Source organism: Anser anser (assembly GCF_964211835.1).
Source record: "Anser anser genome assembly, chromosome: 7".
Taxonomy (NCBI): Eukaryota; Metazoa; Chordata; class Aves; order Anseriformes; family Anatidae; genus Anser; species Anser anser.
This window is the reverse complement of record NC_139727.1, coordinates 25740618-25767744: the sequence shown is the minus strand read 5'-3', so window position 1 is coordinate 25767744 and position 27127 is coordinate 25740618. Positions and strand designations below refer to the sequence as shown.

Below are 27127 nucleotides of genomic sequence, written 5' to 3'. Positions count from 1 at the left end.
AATAAAAGTTAAAACTCATCACCACAGGTTGTATAAAATACACTTATATTTGCCATCTGGGGACATAACTGTGTAAGTTGCTGACTACTTAGCAGCAACTGGGAAATCCAACCCCAGAGGCTCAACACCTTACTGGGCTCCATCCAGGCCATGACATCCCCAAGAGAGGGACTTTTTTTAGTGGGTGACTTGTCACAAGAGACCTTTGAACCTCTTTTAGCATAATGTGGAGCCACTTGGCTCTCACAGATGGGCACAGATTCTCTGGAAGGGCTGAGGGAGGAGCTGCTTCCCCAGGAAGTGTTAGACTGGGCTGTGCCCATTCAGGCATTCAGTCACAGCCATGGCAGGTCCACGCACAGGTCTGAGCTGCTAAACATTGTAAAGGCACCTACTCTGCCCCAGGACTGCAGTGCGGAGCGGTCATTTTTCAAATCCTCATTTCTGAGGGTATATTAAAAAAAAAAAAAAAAGTACCATCTGTGTAGGCTGCTCCACTCCCAGTGTGTAGGGGTGGCAGCAGACTGTGGGAGGGAGGCATTTCTCCACAGTGGCAAACGCAGGAGGCCCAGACAGGCCTGCGTGGACACCAGCTGCCTGGGCCGACCAGCTAGGCCTGGAAGCAGCCGCCAGGTGGCCAAGAGAGCCTTGCCAGCGGGACACCAAGGAGGCTTTGCTGCAGGCAGACATTTGAGAGCAGGGGTCTCCCCAGGCCCCTGAAAGGAAAATGAGTTCAGGGGCCGATGCTGGCTGATACAAAGCTTAAGATAAGGAAAATGTCTGAAGGCTAACTTAGCCCTTACAGTGAGAGTAGTGTGGAAACACTGGGTCAATAGTAATAAGGGTTACAACTCATCACCATAGTTTGTACAACAAAAGCAGATACCTGGCTGAAAAGACTTGTTCTTGGAAGGGGGATTTATTCAGCAAAGTTCTCTGGCCCCTACTGGAAACGAGGTCAGCCTGGGCAATCCCAATATCTCCCTTTTGGCTTTATAATCCATCAGTCTACAAAGTCTAATTAAACTTAAACGTGTGATGAAGTGAATATGGGCAGCTGGCCAAAACAGCTCTGCTCTGCAGAGAGCCATATGAATTAGTTATCTAGTGAACAATTTCTCATCGCTGATCAGAGTCTCTTAGAGTCTGTGTACAACTGACTTCATATCTTAAAATCATTTATATTATAGTTTAAATAATGTCTGCTATAAACATTGTCAAGCAGAGTTAGTATCTCTGTGGTTGTTCTTTAATGGAAAGTAAAAACGTGATCTCTGGTTACAGAAAAACTCAAAAAACCTGCCATATTAAAACACCGCTTTAGAGAAAGAATTAATCTCTTTTTAAAAATACTGAACCCTTGGAGATTTCTCTTCTAGGTCTCCTAAGGTTTTTAAAGTTTGAGTATAATAAGGAATTTTTATTTCTTTGCCGAGTTTCAAACCAAAGAGGAAAACGTGTTTTTGAAAATTAAACTCTGATTCCAGTGTAAGATTTAAAGTTCACTAAAGATAAACAAACAAACAAACAAACAAACAAAAAACATTTAAACAAAAAGACAATGTAAAGGAAGGAAAATCCAATATATATTAAAAAAAAAAAAAGACGACGACTAGTAGAAGAGATGAGCACAGAGCACGTGAAGGGAGAACTGAGGCTCAGAAAAAGTAGGAGACAAGCAGATAAATTAAGTGTTGCATATGCAGGCTACCTAGCAGTGTGTTGGAGGTATTTGTCTGCGTTTGGAATGGTATAATTTCTTATTTTGCTAGAAAACTGCTCACTTGCTGTTGACCTCTAGAAGAACATGAACATTTTAGCAACAAAAGTAAATGGTTCATCAATTTGAATTAGTTTAATGAACCCCCAAAATAACAACCAGCTCTGAACTCAGGATAATTAGGTATTTTTCTGGCTTCAGATGGTAGTTTCTTTTGTGAAGCCAATTTTGATACAATGAGCCAGCATACCAATGGCAGAGACAGGCTGGTTGCAAAAATTATATTCACAAATAACATGTTGGATGTATTAAAAGATATCTGTTCAGATTTCATAATAAATGATTTGAGGACCAATTAACGGTCTGCTGAAAGTCATTATAAGTTGTCCTGTGGATTTGAGTGAGTTTGGCTCCAGTCCTAAGGCTCCACCACTTACTGTTGTGCTTGGACCTACCATGTCCTGGCTTAGCCCTGTGAAGTAAATGAGACTTTGCATATGCCAATACATTTTAAGATGAAGTATTAGCACCTAATTTATGTGTCTTATTGATTGATATATGTGCTGTTTGACACCTGCCTGGTTTGTCTGCTGTTCTAAGCAATACATCACTGCAGATAGGTTCACAACTAACAGAAATACTAGCATTATGGCTGAGTGTGTCATGTATCCACCTAGGGATTTATCAGGGTTTTTAAGCTTCCTTATGTTTAATGTTTGTTTTTTAACAATCCATTATACATTTATTTTACCTCCAAGCAAATATATGGTAAGCTTACATTTTTTTTTTACATAGTAGTACAAGAAAAAATATTATTTGTTGATGTTAAAAAGTCTCGTGAGGAAATTACCATGCATTATTTCCTGGCAAAGCCATGCTACTACTCTATCCAGACTGCATTGCTAATACATAGGAAATCCTTGCAAAGTCAATGCAAATATTTTAAAATATTTATAAAAATACTCAGACATGCTACAGATTGTGTTGTTCCACCACATTCCATCTTTCAATCCCTTCAGATCCAGTGGAATCATATGCAAGGAAAGTATGTGGCAGGCTGTCTAAATTACCTGTCAGAAAGAGGAAAGACGACATTACAGAAAGAGCAAAAGAGATGACAGGACATGACTGGGGTGTGTACTGTAGTTCTCAGAAGAAGATTGAGGCCAACTGCAGAAGTAATGATCTGAATTAAATGTACATTAATGTCATGAAGAACTCTGTCTCCTTATCTGCTTAAATCACGCAACAAAGTTAACAATACAGAAGATTTGTTTGGGAGGAAGTAAGCTAAAAATTGAGAACCACAGAAACTAGAGTGTAATTCTAATAGGTTGAGTAATGCTAAAAAGATAAACATGAAATTTTCTTCTGCTTACTTTTAAGCATCTTTCAAAACAGATTTGATCACAAATACTTTCTATCATCCATTCAGACAAATACATTCTTGTACATTGTGTTTTATGGACACAGTTAGGACACACTAAGTGGGGCAAAATGTACATACTTTAAGCATATTATTACAGAAAAGATTCTGCAGAAACAGTGGAAAAGAAAGTGCAGTTAGTATTAGGTACATATTCAGACATGTGAACCCTGAGGGAACCTACAAATTTACTAGATCTTTGTAGAAGCCCCTTCAAATTTCTATTTCATCCTGCCTGAGCAAGCTCTCATCAAGACAGACTTTGGGTTGGAGTATCATTTTCCACCAGTTGTAGTGAATTCCCTAGAACCTGTTAGCTTTAAGGAAATTAAGTATTTTAAAAGCTACACTGTGCTTCATGTTTTACTATTAATTGAAATCTGTGAACTCATTTCACATTTCCTATTTATGGCAACACAAGTTTTTTTTTTCCCCACTTATTATGTAACTTCACTGTTTCCTAACTGCCTTACCATACAGTGGTTTTTTTCTATTTTACCAGCGCCCAAGTCAAGTTGAACTTAATCTTAGCATGTAATAGAAATGAAATTCATTTTAGTATCTTTGAAAGTAATAAAAGCACCTGGATCACATACCAAAACAAAGCACCAAGATTTCAATTCATAACAATGTGCAGATAACGTAATGCCATGCAAAAGGTTATATGCAGAATGTGAGATGCTATTTAAGCGAGCAAATACTTCCTTGCTCTTTATTTATTGTAAGAGTTCCCAAGTAGGTCCTTATGTTCTGAAGTACTGCAAGAGAGCAGGTTGGTCCAACTTGTTCAAAGAATTGGAGCATGCACACTTGATGTTTGACAGTATTTGTAACTCTCTGGTATTCTCCCTCCATCCATCATTATCATCAGTCCATTGCCTCCCCCCAATGTGAAAGAATACATCTCTTGTCTGTTTGCCAAGAAAAAGTCACTGTATGATGTGTTTGGAGTGATTTATGAGTTAAAAAGGAAAATAGAGGAACTGAATAATCAAACACACATACACATAGCAATATCATTTAATCAATTGCATTATCCACTTTTATGATACACTTGTGAATTATGTTCTTTCTGCATTTATAATTGGAAGGTAGAACAGATGGTGAAAGCTTAGTTTACAGAGCTTAGATAAAGTTTTAAAATAACCAAAGCTGCCAAGTGATCATTCACTGTAACAGGATATATTTTTTATTAATCTCTGTTTTTGCCATGGTCTAATACACTAGATGGTAATGAAACTGTAAAAACATTACTCTCCAGGGTCTTGCTCTACCAGAGTTCTTTGTAATGGAATGTGAACATGGAATGGAAGATTGGGGGTGGCTCCACGGTACATTGTCATCTCTCATTTAAGAGTACTCTAAGGAATCATCACTCTGAATAATCAAGAGGATCATCTCTGAGAAAAAGCCAGCACTGCTTTTAGAGAAAAGAAAAAGATATTCCAATATATAAGTATATAATCAGTAATAATGGTGTAGGCATGTTCAATGCTCAAATAGAGACATTTGGCAGAATAGGGCAAAAGAAGAGCGGTGTAAAATGAACTGTAAACATCCAGTTCTTTAGTGGCTGGAATGACTAAGGGCAGAGTGTACTGCTAGCTCATCTTTCTGTAACCCTGATCATATTTACTTCTCTTGAACAGAATATCCCATATGTTGTGAAACACAAATATCAAGATTGAAAATACATTCTTAAAGCAAAACAACATTCTGGCAATTGTTTATGTGGAGTTTTTTTGTTTTGTTTTTCTTATTTATGCATTTTTGCTAAAACAGCAGTATCAAATTGAATCATTTTAACTTATTTTCTCTTTTTGGCTGCTCTTCACTAGCTTCGATTGGAAAGCTTTAGTTTGGGGGCTTGTTTATATCAGAAAGCATTTGTAAAACAAGTTTGACGTGAAATCAAAGTATATCACCTCTTTTTTATTGGTTTCATTTAAAAACAAACCTGTGCTTCTGTACATTTGTCTTTTTGTGTTTGAGTGTTATACACTTCCAAAATGGGTTAAAGCAGAATACTTTCTTTGTTAGGAATAAGTGGGTCCAATGAGGAATCCATGTGAAATAGCTGCATGGGATGTTTCTTCACATACAGAATGCCTTGGACAACTCCTGGCTGCTTGGAAAAGCATCTCATAGGAAGCAGAATCTCTGCAAACTCGTCCATTCCCATACAGAGCAGTGAAACATTGATGGACACACGTCTTGCTGGAGGAGTAAACAGCAGTTCGTTTACTGGCTTGCTTTTAGGTCAGGATGGAGATGTGTGACCTTGACAAAGATGCAGCCACACTCTTGGAAAGTTCATCTATCAGTGCTGATGCTGACTACCTGATCAATGTGCTGGTCCAAGCTGGTGGGGGATGGTGGGAGGGAGGATATGTACTGATTTTCAAGAATTATTAGCTTCCAAGCCAAAAAGTTTACCAAAACAAAACCATGCTTATTTAACTCCAATGGCATGTCTGGGAAAAAAAAAAAAAAAAAAATCCCTTACAAACACTTTAGAAAGCACCCAATCGATGTCTTAAAAAACCATGAAAACTAACACAATACACTTGGGTGAATCCTCTTTTAAAATAAAGTTCATTATATCTTTCCATTGACTATAGAACTGAGAAAGCAGCACATTTGGAACAGTAATACTTGCTAGCTTGTACTACTTATTGTACAAAACTAGAAAGGTTATTTCAATGTTTGTTTAAATATTTACAAAGATGTCTCATTTATGCAGCTGGCAATGATTTTCTTTTTGCTGTTTTGTGACAAGAAAAAAAAAAAAGCCAAAAAACAGCAGATGCTGATTCTGTCAGTTTTGTTATTTTTAGGTTTATACTAATGATGCATTCATTTTAATGCTCCTTGGTGCAGTCTAAGTGCAGTCTGTAAGAAGGCTAAGAAGTAACCAATCCTATTATTTTTTTTGTTAATTTTACTGAAACTACGATGTGGTGGTTGTTCACTAAGAGCCCAGTAGTTTCATAGCTGAGAATAATCCAACGTCTTTCCAGGCTCTGACATTTCTTATACCTTTTAAACCACATGCCTTGTCAACAATCTAACATATATCTTGATGCCATGTCCTCAACATGTTTCTCACACTTGTATTTCTCATGTGATAGGAATGGTGAAATGACAGATGGTCCAGGTATTCTTAAAAAGCAATCTTCTTTTATAAAGGTTTTAAATGCTAACAAGCATTAACTGAAACATTCTTATTGCCATTCTTGTTATGAGTGCTGTATATTGAAGACGCAGCTGGTAGCTATCCTATACTCTATTATCTAAATATCAATCAAAGAAAGCTGCCCACTGATGGATGAAAAATAATTCCTTAACCCATTACTAGAAATCTAGATTGTTAATTTCACAGACCAAACACAATTAAAACCCTTTGAAATTGCCGAACTAAATTATCTCTGTCAATAAGAAAATTTCTTCAGGAAGACCAGACAGCAACTGTGGGAGGAAATAAAGTTGTGTCTGGGGCAAGGATGCAGAGGATGAACAAATGCTGCAGGAAATCACTGACTTATTCAAGAACTCTTTAAACTTGATAGGATCGTTCCAGTTCCTTCTACCCTAACTGTGTACATCAATTTATTTGTATCCTTTGTATTCCTGATCCAAGAATGAATTAAAAAGCAGTAGAAATAGTTAAGTGGTTATGATTAGTTGTCAGAAAGAACTCCAAAATAGCTAGAATAGATCATGTACCTGCCAAAATATGAACTAAAAGTACCATTTTTCAGTATTCTGTGGAAAACTCCAAATTTGTGTAACTTCAAATTCATGGAATTTGTGATAGAAATGGCAAGTATAATAATACATTGACAAAGAGACTCTGGAAAAAAAAATTCTAGAACTGTGAAATGAGAAAGTCATAAATCTAGTATAGTCAAACATATCTTGGGCAATTATTTTGAGTAAACTCTCCTAAGAGCTGTTGTACAGATTTTTGAAAACTTTTCTTTAACTATTGTTCAAAAGATCATTCTTTTTTTTTTTTTCGACACCTTCACCTGCAAAAGCAATGTTCTGTTTGTTCTGTAAGTCTGAACATTCTTAAATAAAAATGCTAAATAGAGTTAAAGATTACAAAATCTTTTCTCTATCTGGGACCATTTTCATGTTTTATTAAAAACCTTGCTGTGGATCAGAAAGAGAAACAAAAGCTGTTTACCACTGGTAATGGGACTTCCAAGAATCTTGCAGTCATCCATTTCTAATCCTGATAGTCCACAAGCTTTTAGTCTTCAAGGTTGTCTCAGACCTTAAAACCACTTCAAGTTTAAATATTCACTGTTCAATCAGTTCTCATCCCAGAGGATATGGATCATGAGCATACAGCATGGATGAAGTTCGTTTCATTGCTTGGATATCTTTCTCATGGATGACCTGATTTTTTGAGAGTGAGATGTAGATATTTGTCTCTCAGAAAATTTTGGTGTAGGATTTAATTCATGGCAATTCAGTTGTCTGAGACATGATTCACTGAGACCGCTCATATTTTTAGAATAATTTATTAATTAGTATTCTCCACATGTGATGGTCACACAAAATCCCGGTTAAGAGTTCCATCCTGCCTTCCATAAGTTGCAGCTAGTTACCTCTCAGGAGGCCTTACTACAGGAACAAAACAGATACTTCAGGATTAAAGAAAAAAAGAAAAAAAAAAAGCTAAAAAGGTTATTGCTTGCTCTTTGATCGTTTAACCCAATGAAAATCTTAGGGAACAAATCTCTCAATCTTGCAGTAAAAGGAAGGGAGAATTTGGAACTTTTCACAAGGGCAACCATTGGCTTTTAGGTCCTACCATAGTTGTTATGGAGCACAGATAGAAAAGTCCTTTGAAACAGCAAATATGACAGATTTTAAGTACTCAAAAGCTGTGTAACAGAGGTGCCTCTTGGAACTAAAATCTCTACTACTGACCTTAGTAGAATTTACCTAACAGAGAAATCAGTTCTGCATTTTTTAAGTTCTAATTTGTAGTTATAATGTCAGTGAACAAAAATGTCATCATCAACATCATTTCAAACATTTTCAAAATAATAGCTTCCTAGACAAAGTCTCAGTTAAATGTTACAGATAATATTTAGCCCAGCCAGGATTAATATTTTCTTGGTGTTGCCTAATGTGTCAATGACAGGACTAACTTTCAAGACTTTTTCTCTGCTTTGCTGCCAGGTACCTTGAGCAACAGGTTATATTACTTTGGCTCAATTTCTTAATCTATGCAATGAAAATAATCATACCAGTCTACACTGTAATGAGGTATATAATGAAGTATCAGTCAGCTTTGAGATGTCACGTTATCTTATAATGCCCTGGAGAATAGTCCACTTGTTTAATGAGTTGAATTTTGATAAGTGTCATTTTAAAGTTTCACATATTGCTACAAATGAAATGTTTAAAAGTACACAGCACCTAACCTCAAGACACATATCAACAAGAAGCTTAGTTTGATCACATCATTATGAAATACATATAACTGATGGAACAACAGAGGAGATTGAAGGACAAGAGTATTGAGGGATGAAGGATGAGGGCTACTGACACAGGAGAAACAGAAAGCTCCTAGTAATGGGCCAAGGGACAAAAAAAATGTAGAAGAGAAGATAAAGAAAAAAAAGAAAGAAAGAAATCTGGAACATAGAAGGAGAGAGCAGCGGAACCATTAGGAACACAAAACTATCGCGATAGTAAAGCCTTCAAATAGGTGAAACAGAGACCAACAACACAGAACAAGGAGCTGGTTAGTGTAAACCATTAAAAAAGATCTAATGGCTGATAAGACCACAAAGGTTTTTAGGGAGTCATTAAGGAGCAGGCAAAAGCAACAGTATTAGTATGAGAATACAGGAGACAGGCCTGGGGGAGAGTGGCTCAAAAGCTGTGCAGAGGAAAAGGATCCGGCGGTGCTAATCGATGCTCACCTGAACATGAGCCAGCAGTATACCGAGGTGGCCAAGAAGGCCAACGGCATCCTGGAATATCAGGAATATCAGGAATAACTATCAGGAATAGTGTAGCCAGCAGGACTAGGGAGGTGATCATCCCCCTGTACTCTGCTCTGGTGAGGCCTCAAGTACTGTGTTCAGCTTTGGGCCCCCTACAAGAAGGACTTCGAGGCCCTGGATCATGTCCAGAGAAAGGCTATGAAGCTGGCGAAGGGCCTGGAACACAAGTCCTGTGAGGAGCAGCTGAGGGAACTGGGGTTGTTTAGTCTGGAGAAGAGGAGGCTCAGGGGAAACCTTATTGCTCTCTACAACTACCTGAAAGGAAGTTGTGGGGAGCTGGGGGTCGGCCTCTTCTCACAGGTAGCTAGTGATAGGACTAGAGGGAATGGCCTCAGGTTGCGTCAGGGGAGGTTTAGGTTGGAAATGAGACATTTCTTCTCAGAAAAAGCAGTCAGGCATTGGAACAGGTTGCCCGGGGAAGTGGTGGTGTCACCATCCCTGGGGGTGTTCAAGGAAAAGTTGGACCTGGCACTTTGGGACATGGTTTAGTGGGAGACATTGGTAGTAGGGTGATGGTTGGATCAGATGATCTTGAAGGTCTCTTCCAACTTAATGATTCTATGGTTCTAAGTGAAGAAACAGTACATTTTCCAATGTCACCCCTCTTTCTCTCAGCTTCCTTTTTTAAAAATTTTAAAATCTTTAATTCTTCTTCCCAGACCCCTGCTTCAGCCATTTTCAGGCAGACTTTTTGATCTCATTGGGAACTGCCTTCTGTCATCATCACAGCTTGCAATTCTCCTCCTTGCATTAGACCCCACTCCAGGATCATCAGAGCATATGGCACTGAAGAATATTCTGCAGGTTTTTGAGATACTACTGGGGACTATAAACAGCATCTAATCCACGAGCTGGCTGTCAATGAGTTCTAGCAATAAGGAAATGAAACAGATGCTTTGTATTACATACTACGTATTCATATTGCATTTGTATTTTATTGCTTCTTTGAAAATGCCAGTGTATAAGAAAATAAAATGAGAATGACCTGACCATGTGTATAATTGATAAATGAGTAGTAAGAAGAAGAAAATAAGCACAGTGAAAACAAGAGCAGGTATCTAAGTTATAGTAGGGCCAAAAACACATCTAGTGGACAACAGCTGAAAATGGCAGTTTACCATACTGCAAGATCTGTCTTTATTAGAAACACAGTCTACTTGATAGTTAAAGCCGTAAACCATAGTATTTCCCAATGACAAATTAAAATGCCAAATAGCTCATAGTATTGTAAATTTAACCACTGCTTATATGAAATGCAGTTAGAATTTGTATTTAATATTCTTAGCACAGTAGCACAGTTTCTCCAGAATGCTGTGGTGGTAAATAGGAACTGCTGTTCTGCTGTAACTGCTACTATTCAGTCTCTTAAACAGTTGAAAATAACATACTGTATTATTTATGTTATATTCTTAGCTTTAAAAGTTTTACAAACAAAAACTAATCATCCTGTTGTCTTTCACATTTTAAATATCCAACAGTCTATTAAAACCATGATCCTTAAAAAAAAAAAAAAAACACTTTAAATTTTAAATGATACAAATCAAGATAGGTAGCAACCCTCATGACTTCAGTGTTTGCTGTTGGTGTGGTATCAAGAAACAGAACATGCTGCCACATCTGCTTAATAAAAAAAGCTCTTCACAGGCTTTAGAGAATCGGGTTTTATGCATACTATAAATAATGCAGCATTTCAACTGCAGAATATAACTACCGTGAAAGCTACAGAAAATGTTGCTCCATAACTAGAGGTAAATTGTGTAATGCTCATTAATTTCTCCGATCCCATTTTAACCACTATACCTCATATTTGCAATGGAAGCTTTCTATGAGCCTTAGATCTATTTTCATTTTGCTATATTACATTTTTATCTAAAAGAGATTCAGAAAAGAGGATTTTTGTGATCACACAGGGGGAGCTCAGCTATGAGACATAGCAATCTGCACCATATTTAAATCTCTCCTGCAATGGAAGAGAATTCCCTCCCTGTCCTGTCTATTGCAACCCTGCCAAAAATACAGTCTGTTTACTTGGTGAACTGAAATCTGGAGAATCACAGCCACTGCTTTGATTCCTTTTGAGTCTTTAATTTACTTAGCATTTTTATTTCTATTTAACTTCATAGCAACTTGCTTTCTTCAGGCCTTATTTGCTAAAGATTTATTTTTAAAACTTACATTCCTCCAGCTTTTCTATTCCATTTTCTGCTGTTGTCAGGCATATAAAATAACCATACATCTTGGCCTGTCAATGCCGGCACCTCTGCTCCCTCCCAGGGGAGGGCATCTTCCTGTGAATCCTATTACTGACTCGCTCCCCAAATCCCCTTTGCTTCTTGGATTTCACTCCCTTGACTTCCCCTCCTACCCTCCCCCCACTTTCATCCTTCATTTTAAAGCCTGTCAAACAAGATTTCTGACAAATTCACAGCAATCGAATTCTGTTTTGCATTTCCACAGCCATCAACACATACTGTTCTACACACTCTTCCCTGTTTTCCTGCCAAATGTAAACACTTGTTTAAGAAGGTCCACAGATTCAGAGGGCAGCTTAATAGACGTAGTATAAAACCCACTGATCTTTATACCTGTTTTGTTTCCCCAAGCTAAAATACTGCAGTAATCATTTACAAAATATTGGAGCCGATCTTTTTTTTTTTTTTTTTTCAATATGTATATATATGCCTTTTTGTTTTTTAGTCTATTTGGATTTTGTTTACTGCCATTTTGCTTTGGTTTGTTGTTATCACAATTGCTGAACTAAGAAATCTCGTGTATTGTGTAAGCTTTCAACTAATTGTCTTTGCCTCCAATGGCCGTATCTCCTTTAAATCTGCTATGAATTATTTCAGAATTATGTAACAGCAGATACAAAAATTTTTAAATTCTTCCAATTCTTTACACACTTCTTTGTCTTCTTTCAGTCATTACTGCACTGCAGGACTCTAATGAGCATATTTAAAGTACTGTAGTACTGTGGTTTTGTGGTTTTTTTTTGTTTGTTTGTTTGTTTTTTTTCCCTACAGTGCCTATATTAGTCTTGTCTAGCTGCAATTTGGAGACTAGTGGTCAGTTTCTGACCTTGGCCAGTTTTGAGATTTTTTAATATCCTACAAAGCATAAGCTCAGCTCTGATGTCCCTCAGAGCACTCCAGTCTTGGCCCAGCACTGCTCCTAATCTACGTGCTGGCACTTAGAGGCCAAATTCTTTGGCAATGTCTGCGTGATCCTGCATGGATGCTGATACTCAATTACATCTTTCTTCAACACCTTCTGTCCGTCAGGCATTTTTATTGCCCTTACGTCATTTGTCTGATCTCCACTACTGGATGGGTTGTAACATTTTCCATCTAAATTCAACAACAACAAAAAGAGAGGGAAAAAATAGTAAAAAGAAAATAATAATAAACAAAAGCAGGCTGTTCTTACTGGCAAAGGTTGTTTGGCTGCTATATTTCTCTTTAGTACACAGCCATTCCTATGTCTAACATTCAGTCCAAATATGAGAGAGAGATGAGAGCTGCTAGTCTGGTGATTGATATTTAAGACTTATATCCATTCTATCAGCTTATCTTTATTTCATCTAAGAAAGATAGACCACTCATATTACCTCAATATTGATATCTTGGTCTGTGCTTTTATTTCTTCTAGCAAGATAGCCGTGAACCGGACCATATTTCCAAATCTATTTGTTGACAAATTGGAATTTATCAAAAATGCTGTTGTCTGTGTCTGCTCTGGAATTTTCTAAACCATTTGTGTTCAACAGTAAAGTTTCTCACTGTTTGTACAGAAGAGGCCTGAAAAACTTCTCGGCCCCATTTTTTATTATTATTTTTTTTTAATATCACAGAGTAAACCACACATCCCAGAAAAGATTCACAGAAAGCAAAACTTTAAGCTGCAACAACAAAGAGAAGACGTGTGGCTCAATTATGTCACAGATAATGGACTAAAAGTAGGTCTTTTTGTTGGAGCACTGGTAGCACAGCTGGGCAAACCAGATGTAGCAAAGAGTTTAGCCCATAGACAGATCCCTTTTAGTACTGTGAATATCAATCCATTAATTATATTTCTTACAGAATCACAGAATTGTAGAGATTGGAAGGGACCTCAAGAGATCATCAGGTGCAACCCCCCAAAGTAGCAAAGTTTGGAAGCAATCTAACATACAGTTTTTAAGAACTATTCACTGCATTTTCAGAATCTACTCTTTTATAAAGTACTTACAGTCAGAAAGGTTTTTCATCTTGTACTTGGGCAGTCAATTCCATTGCAGGTGACTAAACCTGCTGCCTGACTAGCACTCACAACTCATGATTGCGCAAGGATTTGTGAGACACTTCAATTGACATCCTTAAGGATAAAAATATCCCTCACATAATGAATGCATGGAATCAGGAGTACCAAAGTACAGCACTACAAAGATAGACAGCAAATGAGTTTGCTGTAAACAAATAGTTTAAAAATAAAGGAAAGGTTTCACAGACATTTCTGAAGTACTGCCGGTGCCACCCTTTTCTACAAGATATGAATGCAGAACAGTGATGTTCCCCAAGACTTTCACTTCTGCCTCAGCTCTCCCAATAAGTTGTAAAAAAAAATAAATAAATAAAATTATTTGTCTAAGCACTTAAAATCAATTGAAAAAATGAACCTGAAAACAGGATACTCTGAATCAAGAGAAAAAAAATGACTGAAAGCATTAAATTTTACAGACTAGCATGGCCCATATAATTCTAAAACTACTGCCATTTTCCAAAAGCATTGCCTATGTTTTTATATTAGTACAGTACATTGGCGATATACGATATTATATTAATTTATTGATGCTATTTATCATTATTAAAGATACAATAGCTTTATCATTGATACAGATGAAAATAGGTGTGTCATAATCATGATTTTCATCCTATAAACCAGAAAATTCAGCCAGATCCAACAATATCAGAAATTGCAGCGTCATCACCACAATGAAAATTCATGCACAGGAACTTCTGCTGTAGAGGAGCATATTCATCTATGTCCATGCTATATTAAAGCAACTTATAACTGCAGATGATGATTACAGCAGTCTGTCAGTAACTGGCTTTAGCAAAAGCCATCTGGATGGGACATGGTGCAGTAATTTCCTCCACCATCTCAAAAATACTTGCAGCTGAGTTTTTCCTGTTTTCAACATAAGAATGTAGTTGAATGCCTCTAACACAATAGACTGTCAATGTCCAATTTATTTATTCCATACAGTATCTGAACATATTGCATACCACGTAAGCTCTGCAGTTTATATTTACCAACAGATGTTTTTCTTTCTGGAGCAGATGGTATATTGACTATACCGTGACATAACTCACATTTGCATTATCAGTCATGAATGTTAATACTTTCCATAAACTGAGTTTTGTGTTTTGCTAAGATATTTCTAATAGCCATAACATCTTTGTAAAAATTAGTTTGATAACAAAATTGATGAACTTTTTTTTTTTTCTGTTGCAGAAGCACACCCAAGGGTAAGATTTATCAAAACAAAACAAAATAACAACAAAACTACAGCACAAGAATAAATAAGGGGCAGGAGTTAACATTTTGTTATTTCCTTTGTTTGTCTGCTCATACTTGTTCTGTTTGTGGTTGTTAAAAATTCAATTTCAAAGTTGAAATTACGTAAAAAATTCTAATTTCTTAATTTATGAGCTAAGTAATATCTTTTCAGGAAGAAAACTTGATCAATTTACTTCATGAAGTCCTTACAGTCATAAATAAAGTGAAATAATTGTAAGTTGAACAAGATGATTGCCACATAAAGGTAGCAGCTTCACTATTCTTGGGCATGGTGATAGTCCTGCGAAATAATATATATGTATATAAATATATATGTGGGGAAGTATTCTCAATTTACATTTTTTTTGCAATTATTTTGGGAATAATGCCACTAAGACGTATCTGGAATGTCCTGATAAGTAACTTTCTAAAAGGGTCATGTCAAATAACATGCAGGTCCCAGAAGTATTCTGTTTTTATGGCATCTTAATGTGCCCTTGTGTACAAATTATTGAACAAATTTCTCTGTTGATACAGATCCAATGTCTTCTAAAGTAAATTTACCATTTTCTTGCTCTGTTATTTCAAAGTCATCCCAGACCTAATAGTTTTCAACAACTCCTAACTCTTGCTGATACTGTAGTTTAGGTGTTAGTATCAATACTTGGGGAGATTCTGGTGGAGAGTAGGGAGTCTTGTAACAGAGTTACATATAACAGTGATCCTTTTCAGATTGTAAATAGATTTCTGGCTATAGAAAATTGTTTTCTCTGCTTTTTTTCTTAGCAAATTCATGTGCATTTTAAATATATTTTAGTTCACAATATAAACAGTCAAGTTCACCTGTTGCAATATTAAACAAGCAAATAGCATTGACAGTTATTCATATGAAATTACAGAAATTACAAAATCTGGAAGGTGGATAACTTTGAAGAAAGCATTCCCCTTTCCTACCATAAAATAATTACCCATAATAGCGATTTGTCACAACTAGCCCGTGGAGATAGCTGTTTATCATATTATGAGATTTAATGTAATTTTTCTTTAACTCTGTTAATATAATGTAATTTACTTCAGCTCTCAGGTGGGCCTCAATTATTGTTTTACAAATATTACAACCTTATTTTAAAATTTGTATGTCATAATAGCTCATCTTCACTCATTTTCTCTATTTTTGCCTATTTGTCTGTGGCTGATTTGTCCCACTTTATACATCAAAGTTTGGTTTTGCAGGGTTTAGTCTGCCCCTACATTATTGGGCATGAGAAGTGCTTGCTTCCAGTGGGATTTGTCGCATCTCACTGTGGTTGCTTTGATTTCTCAGGGGCTGGAATCACTGCAATATTAAAGTCATCTTTGACAGCTTTGATTATTCTTCATACCTGTCCATCCCTCCCCTGTGTTAGAAGACTTTATTCTATGTTTAGTCTTCCTTCTTTTTAGTAGTTTGTAATTCTTGATTTGCTGATAATTTTGTATGATCATTAAACTTCAGTTCAAATGTTTCTTGGAGGCACTTTTTTATGTTTATTTGTGGTTTGTAGGCATTAAAGTATAGTCATTTATCACCTAGTCAGGATTGTCATAGCAGCCATCTGTCACTAACACAGCAGAGCAGCCCACTCATCTATGCTTTCATTCTCACTTGGGTGCTTTTGAAACTCTTTCCCTATATACACACATATACCAGAGTAGCTTGCAGCAGCATTTTTAAAATATCTATTTAATTAGGCCCCAGTTATTTGCATTGGACAGAAATTTCCTCAGTGATGCTCCTTATCCCTCTTTCTGGTTATATGCAGTCAAAGGGAACCTCTGGGTCCTTTGGGTGAGTAGGTGAAGAAGGGCATTATGAGTCCCCTTCAGCAAGGGGCAGGAGAAGGACAGGACCTGTTTTGTAGTTGCCAGTGGAGTTCATTATATATATGTCCTGCTCCCCTAATGAAGTCAGGTCTAACTGAGGTCAAGTGGCAAGACAGAATGGGAAAGAAATGTCTGTATTCCCTCTGTAGTCCTGACATTTTGTCCAGTACAGTTAAATACTGATATTTGTGGTATAAGGATTCTTTTTTAGTATTGTTATCATGAAAGATTCAAACTACATCATCCATCATTTGTAAAGTGCCCTGCAGCAGCTACAGCCATGCAACTAGACCAGGTTTCCAGAGAAACTACTTCCCACTCACATACCACCAACAAATAATTTCTAGCAGCCTTTAACCCACTTAAAATTATAGTGTAAAGGTCAAAAGGCACAGGACAGTTTAAACCAACAACACAAGGATTTCAGGATCACTAGGAGCAGAAGATTCTAGCTACCCTGCTCAGCATTAATTTTGCTTTTATGTGCCTTGGAGGAATGCAAAAGCAGTGTTTCCTAGCCACTGCATAGTGAAGTGTGGGGTTCATAGAGTACAATTATGGAAGCCACAGGACCATATGGTCTTTCAAAGAATCCTTAGGCTACCAAAAAAAAGATCAATTTTGGACTTGTATCATCAGTTTCTAACTGCAGAAACACTCCTACCTAGTCACACAATTGCATAACCTTGTTAAACTTCATTTTTGAAGTTATATAAACTCCTCAGATGCTCTACCCAGCTGTGAAGACAATTTCAAACCATCCCTCTATTGTAGCTAGAAATATACAAAGATTACAATTTTATCTTCAAAGTGCTAGGATGAGGTTTTTATTATTTGCTCTTCTTTTTTTTTAGGATGTTACAACCATCAATTTCTGGAAATTATCTACACTTCCCCTAGCAGAGACATCACCCACTCTTTAAAAATTGAGACCTTCCTTGTTATTTTCTTTTATGTGGTAATGCATAGTTTCCTGAAGAGAAAAAGACATCGAAGCTGACAGGAAACATAGAACAATTTGTGTATGATGTGTGTACATATAGCAACAAATAAATGAAATAATGTTACTCCTGCTAAAAAGGCTTTTCTTATTTAGTAGAAATACTTCTGAGTTAGTTTTATATAAATATTTTTCCCTTATAACTTCAAAAGTAACAACAAATGAATTGGGAAGCTTAGTCATTTCCAAAATTAATTTTGAACTAACATGTTGATTTTGGAGAGGACAGAAGAAAAAGGTAGTATGTGGCACTAAATTTTTATTATTTTTATTTTGCACAGGCACAAAGGGACTAGAATCTAATGTCCACAACAGCAAAAAAAAAAAGGTAGTTCATTTTTCAAGTGTATTCACTTATTAAAATACAACAAACTAGGAGCCTTAATACTTACCCAGTACGTGACCTCCCTCCTCATGGTCAATCACCAGGTGCAGTCCTCAGCCATGCTGATCAGCCAAGTGATAAAATGTTTACCCCAGCACCTGGAATTCTGAGATATGTAGTTCAGTTGCCCCCACAATGCAAATCATATACCTTGTCTGTACTACCAGTAGTATTTGAGAATATTAGTTATTTGTAGGTATTAGGTGGAAAAATATGGTTAGATTTTATGGGTTACCTATAATATGCAATTATTGAGGATGTTACAAAATATATTTTAGAATTAAGGATCCTGAAGAGGTTTGAACAGCATTGATGGAGAGGAGCCTTCCCTGGTTAGAATTTGACATTGTACAAGGTGATACTAGAACAGAGAACATTTGAATTTAGCAGAATACTTTAGGCCAGGATAGTGCACAGTACATTTTCACTGTATTCCATACAACCTTTAGATAATGAAATGACCATGTGAACTGAAAGAAGCTGACCTGTGAGAAGAAGAGGGACAAATACAAGTTGAGATTTGTGTTTTTAATATTCAGCACTTAGTATGGCATTTGTTTTGGCCATCACAGAATTACATTCTAGCTACAAATCATTGTAATGTCAAAAAGCATACCTGAAATGGCAGAGTGAAGTGGGACTGTGGAATAAGCAACCCATGTAGACAGATTTGGGAAGCTAAGCATCAGGATCAGGAGCTCCTAGAGCAAACTATTTTGTAGATAACTGAGCAAGATATGAGGCCACACATGCATACACGTGGCAGAAATATGGGACATTTAAAGGCATTTCATTTCTACATTCAAAGATTCAAATTTTCAGGTAAAAATAAATAGATTCAATCCAGAGTTAGAATTTGACAGACCTAATGCAGAATACAACAAAATAAGTAAAAGAAGCTGTAAAAAAAATAATAAAATAAAATAAAATAAAATAAAATAAAATAAAACAATTCAGCTTAAGTAAATTAGACCCTAAAAGGGGAATACTAGCCATGACTATGAACTGATCTATTTTTCTTTGTAGCACCATCAGCTAAAACCTGTCCATCATGATTAAAATAAAAGGCACCTAATATAGATACACAGCAGGGGTAAAGATTTCTTGTTCCTTTTTGTAATGTGAAACACAGGGGGTGGGGAAGCTTGAAGTGTATACAAAGACAGATGAGCTAACTAGCTGAAGCTAGAATTGGAAAGCTCTGAAGCTGTGATTCATCTACAGCTATATACATGACACTTTTTTGGATATGGCCCCTATTGGGTTCCTAAAGGAACACCAGCAGCATGATCAGCTATAGATTGACAGCCATTCTGGCAGAAGTTTAGCCTCTGTGGAAGGTTTTCATTTTTTCTTGTGGTTTCATCTAAAATTTCAGACCTGGGACTTGATTATTTTAACTGCAATTGCTGATAGAGACTGTATCCTAAAAGAAACAGTTGTTCAACAAGTGAAAGAACACATTTTACACTAAGGAATATAATGGCCTTACATGAGAAGCCTAAACAATTCTGGCCATAAACTGCAGAAAACACATTTCATTTGGAGATTATATTGTTGTAACATTTGACACTGGAAAATGTTATTTGGGATATCTGATGATCACAAATTACCACAAATCATCAAAGAAATAAATACATATGATTTTGTTAGTTTATTAGTTTGTTTTAACTTTTGCCTTTTTTTTCAGAGAGGCGGAGTCACTGATCACCTTTTAGCAATTTAGTATGTAGATACTTACAAACACTATGAACCTTATCCTCTTACTTCTTGCCAAATTGCCATGTTATAGAAGCAGGGGAGGAGGGACAAGCATTTTAAAAATCAGCCTCCAGGGACTTTAGAAATTCAATAAGTTTGATATAATTTGTTTCTGATGAACACATCACTAATTTCTTTTTGTTTGTTTTTAAGCATCTAAAGTAAAATAAAATCTATTAATCCTTCTAGCAATTTAAGAGCTATTAAGTTCACTGATCTGAAATTCTCTCTTACCTTCTATTCTCCTTCCTCCTATCTTAAACATAAGTCTGTTCCTTTTACAAGAGTTTGACCTTTTCCAGGCCCCCAGGCCTTACCCGTCCTTCATGAGTTCAACAGCATTATTATCCCACTGATTCCAACAGTTCTACCGCTCTGTAGGGAGATTTCACTATTCTCATGGATTCAGATACGCTCAGCTGGTAAGGTTTTATTTCCTTTAAGCTGTTCCATCCCAGTTTTTGAATATGTCTTCTGTCTTTTTTAATATAGCCCCAGGTGACCAGCACCATCAAGAACCATTGAAATCATTACAGGCCTGAGCCTGGTCAGAATTTATTTAATTGTTGCAAGAAACATCATGTTATCATTTAGAATCTATTTACTAAAAAGAAAGAAGTTTATGTTTTCCAAATTTTGTTGTCAGTTTATTTTACCTCTCTAGTGAATAAGGTACATGTATGTACATTCGTCTCTTTTCTCAAGTGACAAGTGATAAGATGTGAAGAAACAGTCTCAAGTTGCACCAAGGGAGGTTTAGATTGAATATTAGGAAGAATTTCTTCACAAAGAGGGTGGAACATTGGAACAGGCCCAGGGAAGTAAGGAGGCCACAGGGCCGTAAGGAGGACCTGGGGAACTACAGGCCTGTCAGACTGACCTCAGTTCCAGGGAAGGTTATGGAGCAAATTGTCTTGGGTGAGATCACACGGCACTTGCGATGCATCCAGGGGATCAGGCCCAGCTAGCACGGGTTCACGAAAGGCAGGTCACGCTTGTTCAACCTCATCTCCTTCTATGATCGTGTGACCAGACTGGTAGATGAGGGAAGGGCTGTTGATGCAGTCTACATAGACTTCAGCAAAGCCTTTGACACGGTGTCCCACAGTATTCTTCTCGGGAAACTGGCTGCCCATGGCCTGAACAAGTATACTCTTCTCTGGGTGAAGAACTGGCTGGAGGGCCGTGCCCAGCGGGTAGTGGTTAATGAAGTCCAGCTGGCATCCCATTACAAGTGGTGTCCCCCAGGGGTCAGTAGTGGGGCCTGTTTTGTATAATATCTTTATTGATGACCTAGATGAGGGGATTGAGCGTGTACCCTCAGTAAGTTTGCAGACGACACCAAATTGGGAGGTAGTGTCAATCAGTGGGATCTGGATAGGCCGGACTGCTGGGCTGAGGCAAATGGGATGAGGTTTAACAAGGCCAAGTGCCAGGTCCTGCACTTTGGCCACAATAACCCCACGCAACACGATAAGCTTGGGGCAGAGTGGCTAGAAGAGGAAAGGGACCTGGGAGTGTTGATCGATGCTCGGCTGAACATGAGCCAGCAGTGTGCTCAGGTGGGCAAGAAGGCCAACGGCATCCTGGCCTGTATTAGAAATAGTGTAGCCAGCAGGAGCAGGGAGGTGATCGTCCCCCCTCAGCTTTGGTGAGGCCGCACCTTGAGTGCTGTGTTTGGTTTTGGGCTCCTCACTACAAGAAAGACATCGAGGCCCTGGAGCATGTCCAGAGAAGGGCAACAAAACTGGTGAGGGGTCTGGAACACAAGTCCTATAAGGAGCAGCTGAGAGAGCTGGGATTGCTTAGTCTGGAGAAGAGGAGGCGCAGGGGAGACCTCATTGCACTCTACAACTTCCTGAAGGGAGGTTATGATGAGGAGGGGGTCAGTCTCTTTTCTCAGATAGCTAATGATAGGACTTGAGGAAATGGCCACAAGTTGCACCTGGGGAGTTTTAGATTTTATATTAGGAAAAACTTTTCCTCTCAAAGAGTGGTCAGGCACTGGAACGGCCTGCCCAGGGAGGTGGTGGAGTCACCGTCCCTCACAGTGTTCAAGAGGTGCCTAGACAAGGTGCTATGAGATATGATTTAGTAGCTTAGTGGGTAGTATTGGTGATAGGAGGATAGTTGGACTAGATGATCTTGTAGGTCCTTTCCAACCTTGTGTTTCTATGATTCTATGAAGTGGTGAATCCACATCCCTGGACATATTTAACAGATGTGTGAACGTGTTACTAAGGGACGTGGTTTAGTAATGAATCCAGGTAGGTCAGGTTTATGGTTGGACATGATGATCTTGAAGGTCTTTTCCAAACTAAATGATTCTATGTTCTTCTTGACCCTTAAAATTTTACTTTTTCCTGTGTATAACTGTTGCTAATGACATCTGCTGTGCCTCTTGGCTCTGTCATTGCATGCACAATGAATTTGGTGAGCGCTATCAGAGATGATCATGCATACAGTATCTATGATAGTAACAGGGGTAGCAGCTTCTTCAGTGGAGGAATTCATAACAGATGCTATATTCTTCATAGCCAGACCATCCTGGTCATCTAACATGACATTCTGTTTAATCCCATCACTCAGTAAACAATACTGTAATTTTTGGTAATTTATGATCCAGGTAGCAATCACGTTTTTCATTCTCTGTCAAATGTATTCTAAAGAAAGCTCATGGAAATTGAGGGGAAAAAAAAAAATAAAGTAGTGTGCTGTTTGTTTTTTTCCAGTCTTCAAGGAGCTGACAGAACTTGTGTTTGGTATCTTCTCCCCCACAGGTGGCATAATTATAAGTGATGCATAGGCAGTCAGGATGGGAGTTATGAATTTCAAACATTTCTTTATGTGAAAAATTGAATGTTTCATATTTCCTCTCTGGCATGAAGTATGCAGAAACAGCACAACTGGAATGTATAATTTCTGATAAATATCGGTCAAGTAAAAAGTATATTTAGATAAGGTACTGTAGCTTTTGTTCTCTTCCACTAGGACTGAAAAATTTCATTGCTACTTAAGTGTCAGAATCCTGATGCAAAACACAGAACGTGTTTCATATGTCAGTACGATAAAGCAGGAAGTGAAGCCAGTGCTTTCTAGTTAGAGCAATTCAGAAAGTGGCATTGTATTTTCAGCTCAGTTAGCGAAACTACACTTTAAAGGGATGGTTTTATTGGTACAGTCAAGAATAAAATTCCATGCTGTTATCACATTTTTCTACTTCCCCATTTTAGGTTTTAGAATGGTTTACAATGCAGTCCTTTTAAAAACCATTCCTCAGTTGAATGGAACCAGTAAACAAGGTCAGCATACTTTTTCTAACTGTCACATAACTACATCTGGAAAAAAAAAAAAAGTTTTCCTACAACTCTACTAAAGACATAATACTAATGACAAATATCATGGGTTTAAATTACAGAATTTAAATTGATTGTACCATATAATTCAGATTATCTCAAATTATAGAATGGATTCACAGCATGGCATTAATTTCTTGCAGTAGACCTTTCCTGTTCATCTGTTATTTCATGTTGTTTGCTAAAGCTTGAGAAATCTCCCAATGACCTGTGAGCCATATGGTTGTGTTTATTGAATAGCATGAGATCATTATAGAAAAAAAAAACTGATCCTTTTTTAAGAAATAGTTTTCATTTTCCTACAGTCACTTCTGGGCCTGATTCTGTAACATATTACCCTGATGAATACCTGTATTAAACTGAAGGAGAGTATTGTTCATGAATACAGCAGTGGAGATGGAGAGTGTGATGAATGAACTGTAACTAAAAGAACTGGGCATCAAATAAATAGAATTGAATAAGCACTGATATATTCAAAGTGTTTTTATAGTTCTAATTCCAGCTATGAAAATGAATACATTTCACAAAAAAACAGAGCTATTACCTATTTTAACAATCAGAAATATATTGCATATAAAACTGCACATAGGAACTTTTGTTAATATTTGTACTATACTGTCTACTATACTAACAAAACATCTCTTGAGGAGTCAGCTTCTTAGAAGTTGATTTTTAATTACCAGCAATAGCTTTGGCACTTGCACTTTAAGTCATTCATCTTGTAATTAAGCACTATAATACTAAGTCTTGGTATATTTTATGCACGTGTAGAACCTTGACATCTATGCTGCCATGGGATATTGTCATTGTTTGAATATGGGACACCATTACTGTCAGTAAGAATGGTTGTGAATGGTTTTGTCATGCCAAGATATGAAATCACCCTTAGCAGGGGAAAAAAAAGTTCAGTCCTAATTAAGAAAAAATTTTGACCAGTCATGGTGCTGTAGATCACCTTTATTCTAAATATGATAAAGGAATTGTCAGTAAGTAACTTCACATATTAAACTACTAAATACCCTTGTTCATTAAAGGATAAATGCATTGCAAATCCATAACAATCACAAGAGCCACTGGGAATTTCCTGAAAACAAAATATCTCAAAGGATTACTTTCATTAGAAAGTCTCTCACATACAAAATGAATTTCTGACCAAAAGGATGGAATAACAGTCTAGAGCAACCAATAGCTCAGGTAAACTTCTCATTCGAGTGCATATATAGCTACTGATGAAAACTAAATTTCCAGATATATAAAACGAGTACCGATAAATAAAAGCTTTCACACCAGAGCAGCCACCAGTCTGACAGTTAAAGCAATTGGTGTCGTAGAGGTTACAATTCAAATTCCTGATCAAGGATCATCACATCACATCCTGGATCTTCTGAAGTCCAAATCGGTACTCCAAATTTATAGTATTTTTCCTCACTGTTGAAGATTGCTACTGAGTTATTCTGCTTTTCCTTTCCAAAATCTCTTCCTGTGTAATGTTGTCTAAGCTGAGTTCTCAACTTGATTATAGTTTTTATAGAGTGGTGCTGCAACTAGATAAATATTATAGCTGAAGCCTCATCTAGCTGAGACTGCCAGACTAATTTCTGCCTAGGTCTTTGGCCTTTATATACTGTAGAAAAACTGTATATGAATGCAGCAAAATACTTAAGAAATTTAGCTAAAGCTAAGCATGTACTTCAGTGATTTTTGGACTCATATGAAAGGTTTTGTATTATTTAGGTACTGTCATAACTGACAATATTTTAAAAAGCATTATTCACAGAAGTTTGAAGTTTCTGTTACAAACAAAAATCTCACCAGTTAGAAGTTTTCACTTGAAAAAAAAAAAAAATCCACAAGCTCTACCCCCTCTTTGTCATCGTATGAAGAAAAATCAAAGACTAAAACTGTGAAGACTGGAAAGGATTCTGACAAACTTAAACTGTTCTTTTCTAGGAACATAAGCATGTATAAGGGCTTCTAATATTTTTTAAAGTTTTGTCTTAGAGACATGTAATATATATGTATCTAAGTCAGACTGCAAGATAGGCAGAAGGACCATCGCTGTCAACTGATGAATGCACACTGGCAAATCACTTTAAGCATTCCTTTCCCATGGTTCGACGTAATCCAAGCCAAGATGTGCAAAGATTTCTTCCTCACTTCCAGCTTTGAGAAAGATCCTCTGTGAAATAATAAAATTAAAAAAAAAAAAAGACAATAAAATTGTTAGAAGCAAATTTCAGTTGATGTTCTCACTGTTTAAAAGGAGTTAATTTTTGACAGTTCTACCCATTGTATTCCTTACAGAATACATTCTCTTCATCACTTTGTTCAGGGGTGACCTTGCAGTGTGAAAGCAAGTTAGAAAATAATTCTAATGCTTCTTGATGCCTTCAATTCTAATGATTAGTTTACAACTCTTTGTTTTGATATGCTTTTTCAAATCTCTGTGTGCAAGTGTTAGAACTCAAATAAAACCTACATTTCCCTTCAGCAAGGGTCAGTAACTTGACTTTATTAATAAAATAATGTTATATTATAAATTAATATAGTAATGTTCTCTATAAGTGCATTCAAGCTGATTCACTAACTATGTATAACAAACCTTCCAGATTTCTAATATTTACAGAAGGCTTTTCTGAAAAAGAAAAAAAAAAAAAAAAACTGTCTGGAAAAACAAGCTGAAACTGAGCTGAAAATCAACAACTGCAACTGGGTTTTTACATGCACACTCAATGAATAATTTACAGTAAAAATCAATTTTTATTTATTTTTTCAGATCTGCTCTTCTGACATCACAGGAGAGTATTTTGCAGAGGAACAACCCACTAACTCTACCTTCCTTAAGAAGACCGATAGAGTAATATACATAGCTTTATGCATTCTTTTAAACACTGAAGTACAATATTAATTACAAAACTGCCAAGGTAGATGAATATTAAAGCCGGGCAAACCTCACTGTTTGGAGGAGTTTGGAAGCAAGAACAAACTCATTCCTATTGAAAAAGAATACATAATATTTCAGCAATTCCTGAATCTTTTGTTCTTAAGTCTCAATCAATGTTAAGCTCTGAACAGTCTCAAACTCCACCACCATGAAAACTTTAGGGTTAGGGTTTTATAATCTTCTAGATTTAATTTCTACTGTGAAAGAGGCAAAGCTGAGTGGAAAACTACCCATTAATGAATTCCTCTTAGGAAAATCTCTGATTATACTAAAATTTAGAAACATCTGTGCCAGCATCTTTGCTTTCTCAGCTGCCAAGCACTGCCTCCAGGAAGGCTATGCTGTCCAGCATACCCATGGCAATGGGTAAGCATGAGTCCATAACTAGATTGGAGCAGACTCACAATATGGTGGAACGACTGACACCAGAGATTCCCAAGTTTACCCTCTGTGTTCTCTCCTTCACACCCTCTTTCATTCCCTGATCTGGATGGTGCTTCGCTGTCTCTTACTCCCATAGTGATCATGAAACACAAGGGCCTCAGAAAGCATCAGGCAAGCAGGTTACTGAAATAATAAATCTTGCTTCTGGTTACTGCCTATTCTCTCTTTACCCTTTCAACTGCCCTCTCATGACAACGTTAAGCACATAGTTGACCAAGGGAAGCCCGCTGATGTAATCCTTTTGGATTTCAACAGAGCTGTTGATACTGTTCCTCACAGTATCCTTCTGGACAAAATGTCCAGCATACAACTAGACAAATACATAATATGATAGGTGAACAATTGGCTGAAGGGTCAGGCTCAAAGGGTTCTAGTAAATGGGGTTACATCACTGGCAGCGAGACACTAAATGATGAGCCAGAAAGAGTAAGCAAAACCACTGAGTCCATGCCAGCTTCATGCTGCCCCTGAAACATGCCTGTGCATCATCAGTAAAATTTATCTCACTAGTTGGAACTCAGTGACTTACTGTTATTAACCATCAGTTCACTTCTTTCCAGTGCCTGATCCATCTCTCACTCCCATCAGCAGCCACAGTTTTGCCAAGGCATAATGAAGAATTGAACACCCAAAGTAAAATGTAACTTTAATTTTCTCA

At 37.0% G+C, this 27127-nt stretch overlaps 1 protein-coding gene across 2 annotated transcripts in view; it reads right to left on the bottom strand.

The window, feature by feature from the left end:
• Positions 1-205: 205 nt before the first annotated feature.
• DNTT (DNA nucleotidylexotransferase) overlaps positions 206-27127 on the bottom strand; it is a 114647-nt gene continuing 87725 nt past the window's right edge. Inside the window, exons 11-13 of one of the 2 annotated variants that reach the window (XM_083844008.1) lie at positions 20606-25260; positions 17972-18070; positions 211-5620 (exon numbers count right to left, since the gene is read on the bottom strand). In XM_083844008.1, coding sequence (XP_083700134.1) covers positions 25174-25260 — 87 coding nt within the window. In that variant the 3' untranslated portion in view covers positions 211-5620; positions 17972-18070; positions 20606-25173. Of the gene's footprint in view, positions 5621-17971; positions 25261-27127 lie in introns of both variants that reach the window. The other variant, XM_083844007.1, reaches the window with a different exon arrangement.